Source organism: Microplitis demolitor, chromosome 7 (genome assembly GCF_026212275.2).
Source record: "Microplitis demolitor isolate Queensland-Clemson2020A chromosome 7, iyMicDemo2.1a, whole genome shotgun sequence".
NCBI lineage: Eukaryota > Metazoa > Arthropoda > Insecta > Hymenoptera > Braconidae > Microplitis > Microplitis demolitor.
Window position 1 is genome coordinate 19,675,591 of NC_068551.1, and position 20,207 is coordinate 19,695,797.

Sequence of the window (20,207 nt, forward strand, 5' to 3'; positions counted from 1 at the left end):
AGGACTCTGATGGTTTTTTATTTTAAAAAAATAAATTATTTAAATAATAGTTTAGTTTAATTATAAAATATATCAACGAGAGGTAGAAAAAATCTTATGCCAAAAATTTTGATAAATTCGTCATAAATTTAAATTTCAGAACTTAATAAAATTATCAATTTTAGGATTCAAAAATTTTGATAAAAATATAAAAATTTAATTTTTTTAAGCTGCCCCTTTTTGCACGAAATTAAAAAAAAAATTTTTCATTGATAGTTTGTCATGTTTTTTAAAATATATATAAACAGTGATAAATTTAGCATAATAATGATAAAAAATATATGTATCCATTATCCCGTTTTGTCCCTCCCTACAAATAGTGATTTGAATTTTTTGTTGATTGCGCCTCAGCTCGGTGAACATTGACGATAAAAAAAAATGCATGGAATGATATAAAGGATGGAGAGGTGAAGGATCTTGTTGATCGATGATAAATTAATCTGTCGAATAGCTCTTTACAGGAGGACAAACGCGCTCGATACGAATCGCGTTCACGATTAACAGACACGGTTGGAATTCAACGGGCTCTGGGGCGGGGGGAGGAAAACGTGACCCGAGGATCGACAAGGGTATAAAGGATCGGGAGTAAAAAAAGGCAATAGTATGAGCTTATAGGGTGGGAAAGACACGAATGATTGCTCTTAAAAAAATATCAATTGCTTATATAACTGTAAAGTGTACAGTGTCTAAAAAAAAAATGTGTACGTTGAATTAATCGATAGTTAATCTAAACTTAATCGTCTAAAGTTTCGTCTTAAAAAGGATACTAACGTAATCTTGAGATTAAGAAAAAGAACAAATAAAAGTGACGATATATAAAATAAAATAAAAATGTCGGATGAAAACGACTGAAGGATTTGAGATTGATTGCATTCTCTTCGCGTCTCTTTTTATTTTTTTTCGATTCTGTCAAGACCGCTGATGAAAATGAATGAGAGCAATAGTAGACTCTAAAATCTTGTAAATTAAAAAAAAATAAGATAAAAATATAAAGTGAAACTACTCAGAACCGACGAAAAAACTCATACTCGATTCACGGGAATGCCAAATTATTTCTCCATTACTTTAATCATTTTTTTTTTATTTGGTCAAAAAAAAATTCATTTGGTCAAAAAAAAAATCGAGCCAGTAGTTTTTCGTTTAAAAAAAAAGTATACATTTCAATCAATTTTTGGCATTTGATTGATATACGAAAATACAAAGTTCAATTAAAAATGTATTTCTCCATGATACGAAAAATATAAAGTTATAAAAAAAAACATAAAGTTTTATAAAATATGAAGATATATAATTCAAATCGCTTTCAAAAGTTTACATGCGATTGAGTTTACGATTTCAAATACATATATTTTCACTAAATAGATTTATTGATTCAAAGAATAAGCATAGATTGTGAGATAACTTAAAACTGTGTTGTTGCCAAGTTCTGGAAGATAAATGTCTGATCCTGGAAGATCAGTTGGCCGTGAAATAAACTCGGTTTTACTTTATTTTTTATTTTGTCAGACAAATGTATTCAACGGACACCTTACGATCGTTTGACACTTTATGAATTGTTTTCTTACCCGTTTTTTCAATTTATTTAAAAAAAAAAAAAAAAAAAAAAAAACTGATAAAATAATTCACACAATTTTTTACGCCAAAGGTAAGTGACTCAAACGCTCACAGAAATTTATAAATTCCACTTCCGGTGTAGAAAACGATTCCGCTGGGCCCGGGATGATTAATTTAAATTTACCCAGACCATTAGTATGTCTGGATAAAAATTTTCTAAAAGAAATAAAATTCCAGCCGCAAGATAAATTATCTTCAATGAGTATTCATACTTATGGAAAAAAATAATAGCATGAGAAAGAATAATAAATAATATTAAGAACTCGGATATGAGAGCAAGAAAAATAGGACAGAAATGCGGCAACACTTGGTGGTAGTGTAGCATCAACATCGAGTCTTATTTTAAATTCCTTCTCACGTTTCGGGCACGGGATTACCGTTTTTCATTCCGCGCGAGTCTGCATCTCGCGGCACCAACTTTCCTCAAACACTCTGCACGCTCTTTCCTTCCAGATAATCTAGTAGACTTTTATCGTATCGTGTAAAAAAGCCAACCAGAAATGTCTCATTGAATTATCTAGTTTTTATTATTATTCACTACCTCATACACTTTCTATTTGTTTATTTTTTTTCATCAAATCCAATTTACCTTCTATTTACTTTTTTTCCAAACCCTTTAATTGAATATTTAAAATTTTATCCACATTCAATCACACTCACAAATAAACTTCTAACCCTTTCTTAAGTCTTCAATTATCAAAGAAACTGACCAATGATAACATGCAAGTGATTACAGAAAAAGTGGGAAAACGGTCACCTTGAAAAAATTTTTTTCACTAACAAAATTTCATATCAAACCAATCCAGTCATCAAAAAAATTTTAAATATCAAATTAAATAAATTTTCAAAAAAAATTTACCGCTCGTACTTTTTGTAAAAAAAATGATGTCAAGTGTGCGTAAAATTTCGATTAAAAAATTATGATAAAACTTTCACAGTAGACTCAAAATTTTCCATTATGTTGATTTTGCCTCCGCAAATTTTATTTTAAAGGGTTTGCTCCCTACTTTAAATTAATCAGCAAGCCATAATGTCATAAAATTATAGCAATTGATATTCATGTTATTATTATACAATCAACAAAACATTTATTAATCTTGCTCACGAGACACGAAATCCAAACAAAGCGTTTGCCCAGATGGGCTCCCGTAGCTCATAATCACGTATATCCCGCCTACAATATAATCCTCCTAGACATTCAGATTCGTATCAGTTAATAGATAGAGCACAGCATAAATTTTAGCCACAAGGTTTCCCTCATCACGTCTCCCGAGACGATACCTCAGTGCATTGTTGTGGTAGAGGGCCTCATTTTCTTGATCCATTTCCAGAGCCTCAATGCGAACATTTCGCATCAAACTCTCTTATACAACTTGGTTGTGTTTCCTCCTCACCCTATCCTTATTCTCGTCTTCTTCCTTTTTCGCTCTTACCTCTTTCCACTTGTTCTTGTTCGTCTCTTTACTTGCCATACATCCAAGGCTCTCACCACCACCCACTAACTAAAGATTGCGTTATCCAAAGTTCTCTCTGTATACCAACTTGCTCAGTTCTATTATTATTATTATTCACTAGCGTACCTAGTCCTACCCAAGTACTTGAATATTCACGTCATTAAATTTACTCACTACTAAGACATATTTATTACCGAATACTATTTATTCCTTGGGTTTGAATAATTTATCGTAACTGTAATTTAGGTAAAAGATAACAATAATAGTGAATAGTAATTTTTTTTTTTTAATCTGTGAGCGTTTGATTTATAAAAAGTGATAAAAAATAATTTTTTTGGGTTTTAAAAATATAAAGAAAAAATATTTATGACAAATTAGTATGGTTGGGCAACGATTGTTTCAGGAGTGACGATTTTGCTATCGCTGACGGTGTTCCTGAATCTTGTTGCTGAGACCCTGCCACAGGTCTCCGATGCGATACCGTTGTTAGGTACAAAGAGTTTTATAAAAAACAAAAACAATAAATTTATAATGATGATAGTCAAAAATTTGAAAAAAAAAAAATAATAATAATAATAATGAGTGATAACTTTTCATTGCTGTGACAACGAATATGCAGTAAATAAAATTTAGGATAGTATCGAATATTTTCTCAGGACTGGAGTCTCGAGTAGCGAGGGTTGTTTTAAATTTTATTTATCTAAAATTATGCTGAGTGAAAGATGGAAGTTAAATTTTTAAAATAAACACTCGAGATTTCAGTGAAAGAGGAGAAGAATATATTTATATATATATATATATATTTTTTTTTGTTTTAAGTATAATGTAGAAAAATAACTTTTATTTATATTTAACGGGTGCGTTTTTAACTGAACGTCGTGACAGAGATTTTGTGCAGTGGGAGGAAAACTTGCCGGGTGGAATAATGTTTAAGAAAAATGAATAAATATTTATGTACAAATATATATGCGTATGAGTGTAAGAAGTAAAAGAAAACGCGGATATGATATGAACAAACTTTATAGTTCACTGCGCGGATGTTAAAGTTTGCGAGGCGGGTACACGAGGAAAAGAGTTGGAAAGAAAAGAAAAATTTATCAAAGAAAAAAAATTACCAATCCTTTGTTTTTCTTTTTGAATTCGCTGAAGTAACACTCGCGATCGTGAAATTTATATATTTTTGTGACCAGCTTCCGTTGAGTTTCTTAAAAAAAAATTGTGTCGCGGAAAAATTAATGTCTGTATTTATTTGGTAATTTTTGTTCCACTTTTCACTTTGTAACTCACGCGTCCCGCAGTTTTCTCTCTATATGTTTGTCATATCTCTGAATAGTTTGTTACCACCCATCCGGCCAACTTTTTCGCCCGCTGTCACCTTATTTGAATTATTGCAGTTTTCGCGGTGCCCAAAGCACTAATATATTTTTCTATTTCAAGCGCCGGTATTCACTTTAGTACTTGAATTTTTTTTTTTTTATTTAGATAACGTCAACCCGGTACTCAAACAACCGTTTGAATTTTTATTTACATGCGTAATAAATTACAGCGAGTCGAGTAAAATAATTTTCTATCCGTTTTTGAAACCGAGGAAATAAATTAAACTGAAAGCTAGATAAAATGATAAAATTAAATGGAATTACATCTTCAATTAGAAGTCAAGCAAATTGATTACTATCTTGGTGTTAATCTTTAACCTTTTACATTACTGCTATCGCTTCAAATAATCTTTACATTTATAGAGACTACGGAACAGTACTTTTAGTCAATTAAATTTTTTTAAGACTCGAAAAAATTATTTTCGGTTAAATTTTTAAATGTTGGTTTAAAAATTCACTTCAATGATTTTTCAAATTTTTTTAAAAAAAAATTTCTTAATAAAATTAACAAAAAAATTCAATAAAAAATTCATAATAAAAAAAAAACGACAATTTTTTTCTCCATTAATGGAACTTAAAATTGAATATAAATTAGTTGTTAAGTAAACTTTACTCATTAACATAAAATAGCAATTAATTAAATTTTTATTTGCGTGCTTATTTTTTCGTTAATTACCTCTCAAGTGTTAGTTTAAAAAAAATTAAAAGTTGTTCCTTATTTAATCTTTTACAAAAAAATTGATGCCCGTCTCTGTCACGACGTTTTAAAACTAATGATAAATAAAAAACGAAAAACAAAGCATTAAATTTTAAAAAAGTTTGTGACCAATCGATCGTAATTTCGGCTATTCTCTGCGAAACGCTTTTACACCCGCTAGAAAAGTAGATAAATAAAACGAGGACAGTAAAAAAAATCACTCGCCATTAACGGGTGGCAGGAAGCGGAAATAAATTTCGCATGGCCACCATCATCATGATTTCAAATATGCAAAACTAAATATATTATTTTTGAAAATAGACCCATCAAGGATAATAAAGGACACTACAGAACTTGTATCGGTCCATCAATAGTTGTGCGGTTATTATCCACTTATGCATTAAATTTACGAGCATTGAATTGTGGGGAAATACGGTCGATCGGTCGTAACTGAAACTCTCGTCATCCTCGAGCTAATGAACAATAATTTTGCATGAATGATTTCAAGTTATTTAAAAAAAAATTTGTTTTTTATCTTTAATTCCAACCCAAATCACTTTAACCAATCAGTCATATTTTTTTTTCATAAATCCCCGGTTAGAAAAAAGTAAAAGCTAAAAAGTTTAGAAGCTAAAGAAAAATGAGAATGAATGTTACGTTTAACAACTAAATTACCTCCTCTTTTTCATTACACTTCATTTATTCACAAAAACTCTTTATTTATTTCCTTTTCACTCTATACTATCCTTTGATTACTTTATTCTATTATTATTATTATTATTATTATTATTATTATTATTATTATTATTATTATTATTATTATTATTATTATTAATATTATTATTATTATTATTATTTTGTTGTTTTAATTCTCATTAATTTTTGAGTAACGTCTGCAGTTTATTGCATCTCCTATTTGGTTTATTTCAGCGCTTTTGTTTCAGAAACGGCAATTATCTGATGTGTGTAAACTAGAAATTTATAGCGTAAATAAAAAAATATAATCATTATATAATTTTGATATCGGGATATTAATAAAAAATAATAATGTCATAAAATTTCTTTGAGAGAATTTATAAAAAAATAATTGATAGCGGACGTGAAAAAAATAAAAAATAAAAAATTTATCGACCATGGTAAAAAAAGCATATATATGTATTATATGTGTGATGTAAATCTCTTGAGTAAACAAAAATTTAAAAAAAAAAAAAAAATGAAAATATTTAAATTTTGTGATCCGCCCAAATTATTTAGCATTTTTTAATATAAAAAACTGGCAGAGAGGACGCAACAAATATGACCTAGATAATTCATTCGCGCTTGAATGACTTTCAAACAAATTACCCATGTACGCTGCACAGAGGCCCGAAAGTTTAGTGGCCACCGAAAAAAAAATTAAAAAAAAAAAACAACAACAAAAAGTATATAAAGCTACAAGACGAAATGGAACACATGCAAATAAACCGCTTTGAACTACAAACGGCCAGACGGACCTGAATATTAAAGCATAAATAAAAATGCTAACCCGCAGACGAAAGGAATATCGCCCTCGGATTATTTTGTTGTATTTAAATTACCGAAATTAGACCCAGTAGATTTCCGCGCACGAGAAAGTCTGCAAGGAAAGCGCCTCCAAGGTTCCGGTCATTCGCATAAAAAAATCAACGTCTGAGCGGGAAAACCCTGTGCAAAATTTAGTAAAAAAAGGTATTGGTTTACTTAAAAAGTAAACAGCAAGCTCGAGTCCTGGTTTTTGCCTCGAGACTTTACTGCACTCGAACCCAACATAAACACCAGTCACGTATTGGTAGTTTCCTATCCTGTATACCGAAAATCATTCGAGTCTTTTAGTGCTTTTATTCGTAAATAAAATATGCTTACGAGTGCTCCAGTTGTGCTCTACACGATTCTTCTTGTTGTCTTCTTAGCTGTTTTTTCTTTTATTCCTTCTTTGTTGGACTTTTTTTATTTCTAGTCTTCTATCTTTACACAGCCTATCATTTATCCACTGGAGAAAATTGTTTTCACCTCCATTTTACACCCACTACACTAGTAGATGCTTCGCACTATGAATCTAAGCATATATCTATATATATGAACATTTCTTTTCTATTACTTTTTCAAGGAACAAAACACCCGTAAAGTGAATGTAATACCAGTGCCACTGTTGCCTTTATTTTTCTTCTCTCATTTCTTCAGCTCGTGTTCTTTTCTTTGTCTCTGCCATTTTTTTTATTTCCTTTTATTTATTACCATTTCTTTATTTTTTTTTTTCTTATTGTACTGTTCTTTTTTATCTCCTTTGTTTCAATTTGTGCACGTCGAGTCGGTCGTTCGCTTCGATTGCGAAGAGATTTAAAATCGCTGAGGGAGCAACTGCCAGATGTGAAAACGAGAGCAAGTAAGCGAACAGTCTCTAAATAAAAAAAATTATATATAAAATAACTGCCGTAGGTTTCTTCGAGAGAGATAATTTTTAAATGTGCTTTTCACACTCCGACAAGATATTTTTACCCAAGTTCAATACCATTTATATTTTTTCACCGCCTTATCCGCTGAAATAATGATCAATCATTGCTCCGTTAAAATTTTTCATCCCTGAAAAAATCAAAGAATTTTTAAATTTTTCATTAAAAAAATATTTTATTTCCTATGAAAAATAATTGAAAATTCGAATTCATGATTTAAAAAATTAAAAATATATATATATATATTCAATTTGCATGGAAATAAAATTCATAGATATAAAAAATGGAATATTGTTGTATATATATTGGTTATAAAGTAACAGATTACCGATTTACGATCGTAAAAAAATGAATATAAATAAAATGGATGTACAGCTGAAACAAAAGTGAAAAAGGGAATGAATAAAAGCCGAGCCGAGATTGATACATGGTCGATAAATTGTGTTTGAGATACTCCCAACATGTTGTGATGCACACATATGACATGTTCCGCAGTAATTATTTGCAGAAACTACTCACAGTCGGAATTGGAATCAAAGTTCGATAGGATTCTGCAGAGTAATCAATGCCGCGGCATTGTTTCCATTTGAAATTCTAAAAAACTCAAAAGATAAAGACTTTGAAAAGAGTAATTCGAAAATAGCGCCAGGTCATTGCCGTTACTTTTCGCGATTTTTTATTCACTTACATTATACTTTTTTTCTGTCATTAATTTAAAATTTATTCGGACGCTTCTTTCACTATCTTCCGCTTGTTTTATAAAAATAATATTCAAATTGGTTTAATGAATTTTTTATCAGCTAATGCTTCGCTATCGCTTTTGCGCTCTCATGCTCTGATATATTCTCAGAATACAATAAATATGTACGTTATATTCTGTCAAGACAATTACATGCTATGATCTCTATAAATTGTTTATTTGATTAATTAATTATTATTATTACTAATAATTAATTACACTTGACTTTTATGATACTGATTTGTTTGCTTTGTCTACACTTACATGCACGCACACATATGATATACATTAAATTTATAAATAAATTATTTATAAAAATCGAACTGTATCCGATTGCATGGATTTAAATAATTAAATTAAATTTTTAAATTTAAATAACTAATTATTTTATTTTTAAAAATTAATAAAATTGATCTGTTTAAAAAAAAAAAAACCGATGATTTTTTTTCACTTTATTTTTATGAATAAAATAGAGTATTAAGAAATGTAAACGACGAAAAAAAAAAAATGTAAAATGGTAATATGAAAGTATAGTATGCAAATGCGTACTAAAGGGGATGTTTACAGGAATAATATTTTCAACAGCTCAGGTGTTTATAAAATGAAAAAAAATTTTAAAACGGGTATCAAAAGTAAAAAATAACAGGGGTAGTATCATTAAAATTTATAATAGTGATAATAATATTCTTTTGTTTACTTAAAGGAGAAAATTTAATTGGAGGTCGAAAAAAAGGCTCGTAAAAATTAGATAGACGTAGACGAGCGGAGGACATTGAGAAGAAGCGAAGGGTGAAAGGGTCATGGGGGCGGGAAAAGTGCCGGGTCGAGAGCAAGCGATCTCTGTACGTCTAAAGCCAGTAGAGGTTACAACGGAAAATATTGTCGATCCTTATCCCGGGTGAAATTCAATTTCGCGATCCGTAAATTTATTCGTCGGGCGGGGAATGAAATTTCAGAGTTCTAGTTGGAAGGGTGGCAACGAATGGGAGACGGGAGAGTTAAAAATAAAAACATTCTACCGAGACACGATCATCGGCCATCTATAGTCTGTATATGTATCTGCGCTGTACGTGAGAAAACTAATTTCATATTAATAGGATCGATATATCGATGAGTGTGATATGAATAATATCCGGTAAGGAATTTACTCAATGGCTATGTGCTGTTCTGTGGGGTTAAGTTATTACATTAAGCTAGTTGTGAGGAACTTTGATAAATACGCTACGGGTATTTTTTTTTTTTTTTTTTTATTAGCTTTTATTTTCTCTCCTCGATGGAGAATTTTTAATTATTTTATTTACTTAGGGGAGATTCGGGTTAAATGGGCTACTCAACAAAATTTTTTCTTTTTATCTCTAAATGATTTCAAGTCGTTATTTATTATTTCGAGCAAATTGACATCCGAATTTTTTTTCAAATTTTTTTTTTTGCCGCTTTAAATTTAAATTCTTTTAGAAATCATATTTATTATTAAACTTCCATGTAAATTAATCTGTTTAAACTTAAAATTTTTTTTTTAAATTGCAAATTTTGCGTAAAAAAATTCTTAACGAAATTTTGAAAATAAAAAAAATGTATAAATGTAAAATTAAAAATTTTTTAAACATTTTGCCCGGTTCTCTCCTACCAAGTCGGCTATTTGAATTAGTAGTACGGTAAGTAAATAAATATTTTGAGAAAAATATCAGTAAATTATTTAAAAATTCCCTCGTTTTTATTTTAATTAGTTTTTTTTTTAAATAATAAATAAGTTAATTATTTAATAAGAGCGTGCGTTTTATAGCGAACTTAATTAGAAATTAAATGCCGACAATAAACAAAATCCCGCGGTAATTAATGTCTTTCGAACAATTATACCGCAGATTGCTACAATTAATTTGAATTGTAAAATGAAATGAATAAACAAAAATATAAAAATTAACCTGCAGTCGCGCAGAGATTGAATTTATTTAAAAAGCAAAAGGTAATTTTGTAAATGACTGATGATGACGATAATGATGATGATAAAATTTAAGTGTCATAATAAGCTTGTTGACGAGAATACTAATTGACACATGACCCCATCATCATACTTAGCCCATTTTCGTCAGCCGATAATAGCAATTCTCGTCAAAAATGAAAAATAAAAAGTCTATAGAATATTATTAGCGAAGGCGGCCGCCTTAGGTAATTTCAACTTTCATTCATTTTTTTATTATTTATTTTTAACTAAAAGTTATATAGTCGGGTACAGATCGTTAATGATCTGAAAGTTTGTCGAGGTGTACCCTCCTTAACTCGCTTCTTATAGACTTAAGATGTAATAGAAATTTTTTCGATTTCAAAGTAAAGTCGGTTCAGTTCGAGATTAAAATTTATTCCTCAACTATTTCATTTTTTTTTTTTCCTCGATAAAATGACAAATTCATAACTTTAAATAAGTTTTATAAATACCATTAATATATTAATCTAAACTCTAAACATACATTTATAACTTATATATATATACTTAGCATGTTTGTTCCTTATCTGAGCTTTCCTTATGACATTCCTCTGGCTTCCGCAGCTTTTCATTGTCACCACCATGATTTATTACCACATATATTATATATATATATATATATATATATATATATATATATATATAACATATTACTGTGCATACATATACTTTACTGCTTAAGCAATGCTGAACATCACGCTTTTATCTGTCATCGTAAATCGATCGGCTGTTCACTTTATACTTTTATATATATATAAATAACTTTTTACTATTCACATACATGTCCACATATTTAAATATTTAAATTTACAACAAACCAATTTACTTACTACTAACATGTGTTTTAAAAAGTGCCTGCAAAATAAAAAAAAAAAAAATTAATTATGAAATTTAAAATATATGGCATTGCCTGTGACACTGCCTTCTGCATTTAACTCGTGTCACTTAAGCTGGATCTTGATGTTGGAATGATTAGTGTCTATTAATTGTTCGTCTATTTGTTAAAATTAAAAAAAAAATATTTATATGTTTCTTGGGGTGGCCAGGGCAAAATGGAATATCCATTATACTTTTTTTTAAATTCTTAATTTACTAGTAATTTACCTGACTAATTAAAAATTTTTTTTAAATTTATTTTTTCCCGCCTTTTTTAAATCAATTAAATTGCAAGTCATATTTATTAGTAAAATATATAAATACTCATTAAATTTAAAAATCAATGGAAAAAAAAATTTTCTGAGGCTGCTCTATTTTGGTGAGAATTGAAATTCATTTTTTTTTACGTGTCCATTTTGACCAGCCCTCCCTCTAAAATAAAATGAACCATAAGGACATCAAGGTTTGTGCACGAATACTAAATAATCCATAATACAAAATTAAAAAAAAAAAAAAAAATAATAAAGAAATTTGTTTTTTAAAGGAAAAGTTAAAGGTGAGAATGAAACTAAAATAATTAAAATTTTTATGTCAACAGAGTTGAAGGTGTCGAAATGATATATAAATCAGATAGGACAAAATCTAGGATCTAATATAACATAATTTATATATAATTATATGAGTACATGAGTATATGATTTTACAAGGCAGGCAATTATTCGAATCTTGTCTCCTGCGTGATCTTGAGCCCCGCATATGCATAATACACTGTTTTGCATCGCTCTATTTCTACCTTGACATCTACATCTACATCTACATCTACATAAACATTTACATGCATATATACAACACGTTTATTACATATATATGGAGAATTTAAGCTTTATTCTCGCGAGGAAAATTACGAGAGATGAATTAAATGCATTTTACAAAGCCGTATGCTCGAGAAAAAAAAATAAATACTTTTGCAGCATCCGTATCCATAAAATGGCTTAGTACTTTTTTCTTTGGATTTAAATACCAGAGAGAAAATAAAAATTAATATTAATAATGGCTGTAATATTTATAAATTTTTTGTTTACTATTTATTAACAAAAAAAGTGTTTTTTTTTATTTTTTTTTTTTTTTTCTGTAGAACCGGGTGAATTGCCAGTTATATTACACCCACGGAAAAATCGATCTCGCAGTGTACACTGGGCATTGGAAAATCAAAAATAAAAGTGTAAATGATGGAGATGGTAGTAAAGAAAAAAAGTGGCCGAAAAAAAAAAATGTTTATGACTTTGATAAATGAAATTGGGTGGAAACGTCGGGATGTTCAATTCGGAATTATGACCAATTGCAACTGCGGAATGTCGTTTGTGAAATAGTTTTGACATCACAGGACGGTGATGAGTGTGTAGGTCGGACCTGATAAACTTCAATTTAAAAGCAATTCAAAGCACACTGGGGTTTCTGCGCCCTTGTAAATATAAACGCTGCGGCTTTACTAATCATCACTTCTTTCAACACTTTGCTTTTATTTGTTTAGTTTAATCCATTAACTTTTTTACGTTCAATCAGTCGCTCGTTATTTCTAAGCGACAAAATACTACAGACAGCCATTACCCTAACAACTAAAAAACGACAGTAATTCTTAAAATTTTTTTTTGCTACAACAAATTTTACACTCGATGTCGAGCTATTAAAAATATATTTTTTTTTTTTATATTAAATAATAATGGTGATGATATAATTTCCGGTACGTTCGAACGTCAGTTATCTTTAAACGTATTGCTGGTGAACACTCGAATAGCAAAAGCTCAATGTTTAGGTCATTCGAGTGCGCTCAACTGTGAAGGCTCTTGGAGCAAGAACTCGAAAGTACACGCTCGAATAGTCTCAGATGACACTCGAACATTTAATCGGATATCAGTTTTCAAGAATCATCTTTTTTTTTTTTAAATAATTTGTTGTGCAAATTTTTTTCTTGTAAATATGAAATGTATATGACGTTTTTTTTTAAAATATGTTTTATGAGCACATCGTGTCGGCTGAGTCAAAAAATGTGTTGATCATAAATTTGTTTATTTATTTTTTATTTTTACTGCGGAGCGCAACAATATTCCCGCGGGAGAACGTACCGGAAGTAAAAGCGCGAGCGAGTGTATGTCCGTGTGATGTTGCAGGTGTTACGATCCTGTTGTCACAGACGGTGTTTTCGCTGCTGGTGGCCCACGTGTTGACGCGATCCTCTGAAGCGGTGCCGCTCATAGGTACCTAACATTCCATCCATCCCTCGAGCACTCAATGCCGAATTTTTCATTGTTTTAATTGTCATTATTCATTACCATTTTTATTATCAACCAATTGATTTATGAAGTAGAGTTCAGGAAATATAAAAAATTATCTTATGAAAAATTCGTCATTTCCTTTAATATTTAATGCCATTATTTACAGCATTTTTATAATTTTTTTTTTTACTGATGTAAAATAATTTCCTTGTCCTCAAGGAGAAAGAAAGAGAGGGAGAGAAAGTATTTTTTATAATTTTTAAAAATTTATTTTATATTGAACTTGAAATCTATACTGCCATCTAAATCTTAATCTGAATCTAAATCTAATATCTAGTAAATTCTGTCTTAAAAATGTTAGTAGTCTATATATATATATATATATATATATATATAAACAATAGGGTAAGGGAGGGCAAAATGGGCTACTTCCAAAATTTTATTGAAAAAGTTTGTTTTTTAAAAAATTCCAAAATAACTTGTAAATATAATTGAGCATTTTGATTTTTTTTTTGTTAAACTTTTTCAAAAATCGAGTGTCAGTCGAAACATATTAATAAATTTTTTTTAATGATAAAACTTTTAAAATTCTTTTCTTCCTTTTTTTACATATCAGAAAATTTATTTAAATCAAATTTATTTAATTTTGCCCGCGAAAAATAAAAATTTTTTCTATTCCCTTTGAAAATGATTAAAAAAAAAATTATTAGATATATTTGAGTTCCCGGAAATTTAGTATTTCCTTGTACCCTATTTTGCCCCCTCCCCCTATTTAAGCTTCACTTATACCATGAGTACATTCTGCTCTTACGGTTAGAAACGTTGTCCTTCACAGTGATTACACATGTAAAAGTGGTCGAAAATTCCATTTCTGCGGGCTGTGGGCATTCTGGTTAACCGTTCATATCTAAAATCTCGTTTGGAAGCTGCCCCAGTTTACATCCAGTTATTATCTTAAAAAAATTATAAAAGAAAGCAACGTTTCTCTCTACTCAATTAATATTATTATTTTTATTTAATGTAAGCTACTTCTTTGTCACAAGTCGTCATTTAAATTTATTTTACATTTCGATATTTATTTATTTTGTCATCACTGAGCTTATTCACTCCTGCCGACAAATCCTCTGCCTAAATCTATCAATTTGCATGACAGTAATAGTTGTGCATCGAAATTAAAATCAAAAGACTTTATTTAAATATAATAAATTAAATATTAGTAAAATAATCTCGAACTGATAAAACCGTAAGCAATAATAATAAATTTAAAAAATTAGTGTCTTATCAGTAGACAATCCTGCAAATCTAATGGCTGCCTAATTCGTAAAAAAAAATCTATAAATATTTTATAAAAAAAAAAACTAAAAGCTAAACTCTTTACTGCGTTCTCTCACTGAAACTAATAGAAAAAATAAATTTGTTTATATTTTCTCAATCACTACACGCTTAAGCTTAGACGCTTTGATAAAAGCTTTCATAGATTAAAAAAAAAAAAAAAACTAATAAATATATGAATTAAGGTGTCACGACAAAAAATATCAAGTAAGAAAATATCACTATGTCTAATTATTATCTATCAGAATATCATGCGTCAAAATTTCACAGCGTGACAATATCATGTGTGAAAAAATTCATTTATATTTACAGTGAAAAAAATATATATTACACATTAAAAAAAATTTTGGAGTGAATGCAGATGAAATCCGGAGGGTTTGGAGTGAATGCAGATTTAAATAAAATCCAAATCACTCCGAAATTATTTCGCTGAAAAAAAAATCACTTTTTACTTCATATGCGAAGTGTTTTTTTTTTTTACACCGGAACTCTGAGTGACGAAGTAAATTTGTATAATTAGACGTGTGATATTTTGTTACGTGAAATTATAACTCTGATATTTAGATACAACCATGAATTAATTAATTAATTCATTAATTTATTATTTATCATAGCATTCTGCTCGACTGTCTATCAGAACAAATAAACTATCAGTGACACGGATTAATAATCTCTCCATGTCAATTATATTTTATATTTATTTATATATAACGACGTCATGGACAAGAAAAGCCCCTCAAGATACTCCAAGTCTCAGTGTATTTATAATTACAAATAATCGATAATAAAAATAGATTAAATTGCTTTCTTATTAATAATACTATTTTATTAATTAACTTTTTTTTTAATTGTTTATTGCAGAATTTTTTTTTTCACAAGTGCAATTAAAAGGTATAATTTAAATTGAACACGACAGTCGTTAATGGAACTTTTCTCCTTCAATTCTCTTTTACTTATATATACATGAGAAATAAATCAATATATATATACATATATATATATGTATACATCATAGTTATAACTCATACTCACGAGCTTACAATCGTTATCGTTTGTTATCAAATAATACTGAAGAGAAATGGAGTTTCATAAAGGGTAAATAGAGAACATGTTGTATTCTGTTGACTGTTGGACAGAATAACAAACTATATATATATTTATATAGATATGTGGGTATATATAGGTATAGATATATATGAAGATAGTAATTGGAAGATGAAATTTCCGAGAGATATCTAAAGCCGCAGTAACAAAGCTGGGGATTCAATTGTTCAAAGTGATGATCATATTTATTGTTGCTAATCGGGCGACATAAAACTTTTATATATATATATGTACATTTCTATAACCTATTTAATTATATATCTATATTTGAAGAAGCCAATTAGTTTATACTTTTACAGTTAAATTTTTAATGAAAAAAACTAATTTTCGAGTGACCGTGTAAATACAAATAGAGATTTTCTAGCGGAATTTTTCTGGGTTAACGAAGTCGTAGTGATTTTATTTTTATTCAAAAGTTTTTTTTTTTTTTTTTCCAAGTTGACTTGAGGAGAAATCTCTATGGGAATGCATCACGTGTGTGCACAAGGAGTAAACATATGAAAATATATAGTGAGCGAGGTAATGTACTCGAAATGGGTAAAATGGATTCTAGGTCAATATTTGAGTCAGTTGCACGGTCCGGAATCGCCTCTCAAGTCGTAAATACAAGAAATTCAAAATTATGCATAAAGAGATGTGAGATAGGAAAAATTAAATTGAAAAATGGAAGTATTATTTAATCAAACAGTTTTATAAATCAGGCGAATGTAGAATTATATTTACATATATAAAATGAATTTTCCGGTATTCGTTATGCGGGCAAAAAAAATTATAATTTACTTTTATTTACGAGCTGAAAAAATTTTTTTATTAATCTTGAGCTCAAAAGTCAACTGATCAACACAATATATACATATACATATATATATTAAATATTTGATATTTAACATTTATTTGTTAATTTGACTTTTTATGTGCGTATTAAAATTCACTTGAAAAAAAAATACTATATACATACATTCATAGTTATACCGACATATTACACATATATATGACATGATTCATAAATCAGTCAGTTTCACATTAACAATCCATTAATTAACTCGCTAATTTCGTTAGCCAGTAGTTAAAAATATGATTTCGCCTTTTTAAATTATATTACTATTATTATTTTTTTTTTTTTTTTTTTTTTCGATAATTTAATAAAACTCACATTAAATTAAATTATTTTTTTCCTCTGAATCCCGACGAGCAGCTTGCGTGTGTACGAATGTGTTAATTAATTGCTTGGAAGATTAAAATTAGCGATAGATTAAAAATAAAATTTAATATAAGTTTAAAAAGTGATTAAATAATTAATGGATTTAAAATTATTACGTTATTATTTCTCTCCTCTATTTTATGATTCTTTTTTTTATTGAATAAAGACATTTGTAATCGATAAATAAATTTATGCATTAAACAATTATTTAAAAATTATAGTTTAAAATGCGCATATTAATTGGTATCAAATAAATAATATATATTTTAAATGAAATTCAGTGGTTGCGCTGGTTAATTGGTTTTGTCGATCCAAAATTATATCTGTCAGTATCACATTAGAGTCATTAATTTATTTATTATTTAATATTTTTATAATTAAACAGTTAAATTTAAATTTCGTTACTAGTAAGCTTAATTAAAATAAAATATATTCGTAGATAGTAATCTAATTTTGGGAATTAATCCCATTGGATAATTAACATACCAGCGAAATTCGCCTCGAAAACTAAAAATCAATTATTGGTCCAATTAATTATTTAAATAATTGCGATTAATTATACAGTGAATTTTTCTTTTTCCTTTTTTCTGAGGCCAATTGTATTTACGCGGGTAATTAAATTAGATTGACTATAAAATCTCGAGTATCAATTATTTAATTTGGTAATTTACGTAATCAATTGGGTGGGAGTGGAAATTTTTGGAAAATGTGAACAGTATAAACAGTTAAATAGAATTGTTTGAACGTTAAATGAGCGTTGGAACGTCATGAGGAGATGGAACAGATTTACATGTTGAGATAGATAGATATTGAACATTTGCGAGTCATCGACACTGACACCTACCTAAATTGGATCGACGAAATCGAGTAATGATTGAATACTCACTAACTCACGGCTGATCGAGATTGGCATTAATCTCCCTCTCGATCGGCCACTTTAAATTGCACTATTAAATGTCACCGAGGATCTTTACTCATCGTCAATTATATTATTATTTAATTACCGACACTATTCTTTTTTTTTCTAGCTTATCAAAAAAAAATCAAATGGAAATTTATAATTCAAATTATTCGCGCGCTTGGGAAACTCAGCATAAAATTTTTTTTTCGGTCAAAATAAAAAATGACTTCGAAAAATTAAAAAAAAAATCACTCGAGTATCAAACTGAAAAAATTCATTAAAAAATATCGGTGATTGTTTTTATTTTTTGAATTACAAAATAAAATTTATGAACAATAATCGAAATTTCCATAAAATAATTTTCCAGAATAAATTTTTATTTCATTGAATTTTTCATGACCAGTCAGTTTATTTATGACCAAAAAATTTAAGTGATGTAAACTATTTTTCGATGAAATTTTTTCCTCAGAAATCGATAGATGTGAAAAAAAAAATTAAATAAATTTTAACAGACATTTTTTTTTAAACCCATGAAATATCTTGATAAAAAAAAATTTTAACCCGAGCTTAGTTTCCCATGTGAGTTAATGCGGTAATTAAATACAGTCAACTCAGATCCTTGTTAAAAAATAGTAAAATAAAGTTAACAAGTTCGTTAAATTCATAAAAAAAACTTTTGAATTATTATTTTAATTAATAAAATTATAAATTTAAAATAACTTAGTCCGTCTATGGATTAAATATAAACTCATTAAATAAATAAAACAATAAACACCAAAAATAAAACCGAGCCCTTAAAAAAATTAACGGTATAAAATATTAAATAAACGACTTGGGATAACAAATTTAGCGGATCAAGTAGAACAAATCAGTGTTCATAGCGACCGGAAGTAAAAATTTGTTAGACAAAGTCTCAACTTAAAAAATAAAATAGACTAAATAATAAATGCTATCTCCATACTTTCTCTCTCTCTCTTTTTCTCTCCACCACTCTCTCGTTATTTATATAGTATATTAATCACACCCTTACCAACACACCCGCACAGGTACCCGTTGTCCCGAAAATCCCCGGCATTTATCAGTCCAACAAAACATCCACCAGCAGCAGAACAAGGTACCGACCGACCTAAAATATTTGCCTGAGTATTAATCAGAATAAAAAATAATTACAATAAATAAATAAATAAATAAATTAATTAACTAAAAATACACATACACTGAGACGCAAAATTTATTAATTGCACATAAATATTTGTTTCATAAAAAATAAAAAAGCTAAAAAGTTTTGAGATAACGAATAAAAAAAATTAGGGAGAGCAAGGGCTGGAATCGTTTATGGTGAGCGTTCTCCAGAGATTAAATTTAAAAAACTCCCTTGGCAGTGTTTCAGTAGCAGACGGTCGTTGATACGCAAGACGCGAACAAGCATGTCTAACCCAACTATTATATATTATATATTATTATATATACCAAGAGCGTAACTCTCTGACGACTTAAATTAAGAGGCGTTGCAATGTTAATGAATGTCCTTTACTTGCCAGCCACTCGAGAAAGAGAGTAGAAACAGAGGGAACAAGTTCGAGGCAATTTATGGGGCATATTCCCTGTATAAAAGCGCTCTGATAAGAGTCTGGGTGTTACTACCCCTGCCTAACAACCTTCTGCAAGCTAATGCCGCCTGTATGTGCACACAACTACTCATCTATCCTGTAGTATTATACAAACTACAAGAAAAGAGTGGATACTTTTATTCACCCAAGTAAACTCGCTGCCGAGTAACAGCAACTTGATAACACCCGACCCAACCCACCCCACCCTACCCCAACTCAACCCGCTTCTATGAATAAATTTTAAACATAATTAGGCAACGACGATGCTTTCATACGAAAATCTTAAATCTTACGTCAATTAAACGTCAACAAATTCATTTTTATTTTTTTAAATTTTAATTTACTTTTTGTCCGTCTTTAGAAAAATTTTTATTCCGCTAACGTTTTTAACAAACTGTCAATGAACTCCTCGTTATAATTTTTTTTCACTTAACACTTGACGAAATAAAATTCATAATTGCTTAACTGCTGGGTTTTTTAAAATTTTTTACGAATTGACACCTCGAATAAAGAGTTTTTATTTTTATTCATAATTATAATTA

The 20,207-nt window shown here is 28.9% G+C and overlaps 1 protein-coding gene across 1 annotated transcript in view; it reads left to right on the forward strand.

Moving 5' to 3' along the window:
- Positions 1-20,207, forward strand: part of LOC103574691 (acetylcholine receptor subunit alpha-type acr-16) — a 122,164-nt gene that overhangs the window by 94,295 nt on the left and 7,662 nt on the right. Inside the window, exons 8-9 of the mRNA XM_014442995.1 lie at positions 3,511-3,597; positions 13,413-13,499. Coding sequence (XP_014298481.1) covers positions 3,511-3,597; positions 13,413-13,499 — 174 coding nt within the window. The remainder of the gene's footprint in view (positions 1-3,510; positions 3,598-13,412; positions 13,500-20,207) is intronic.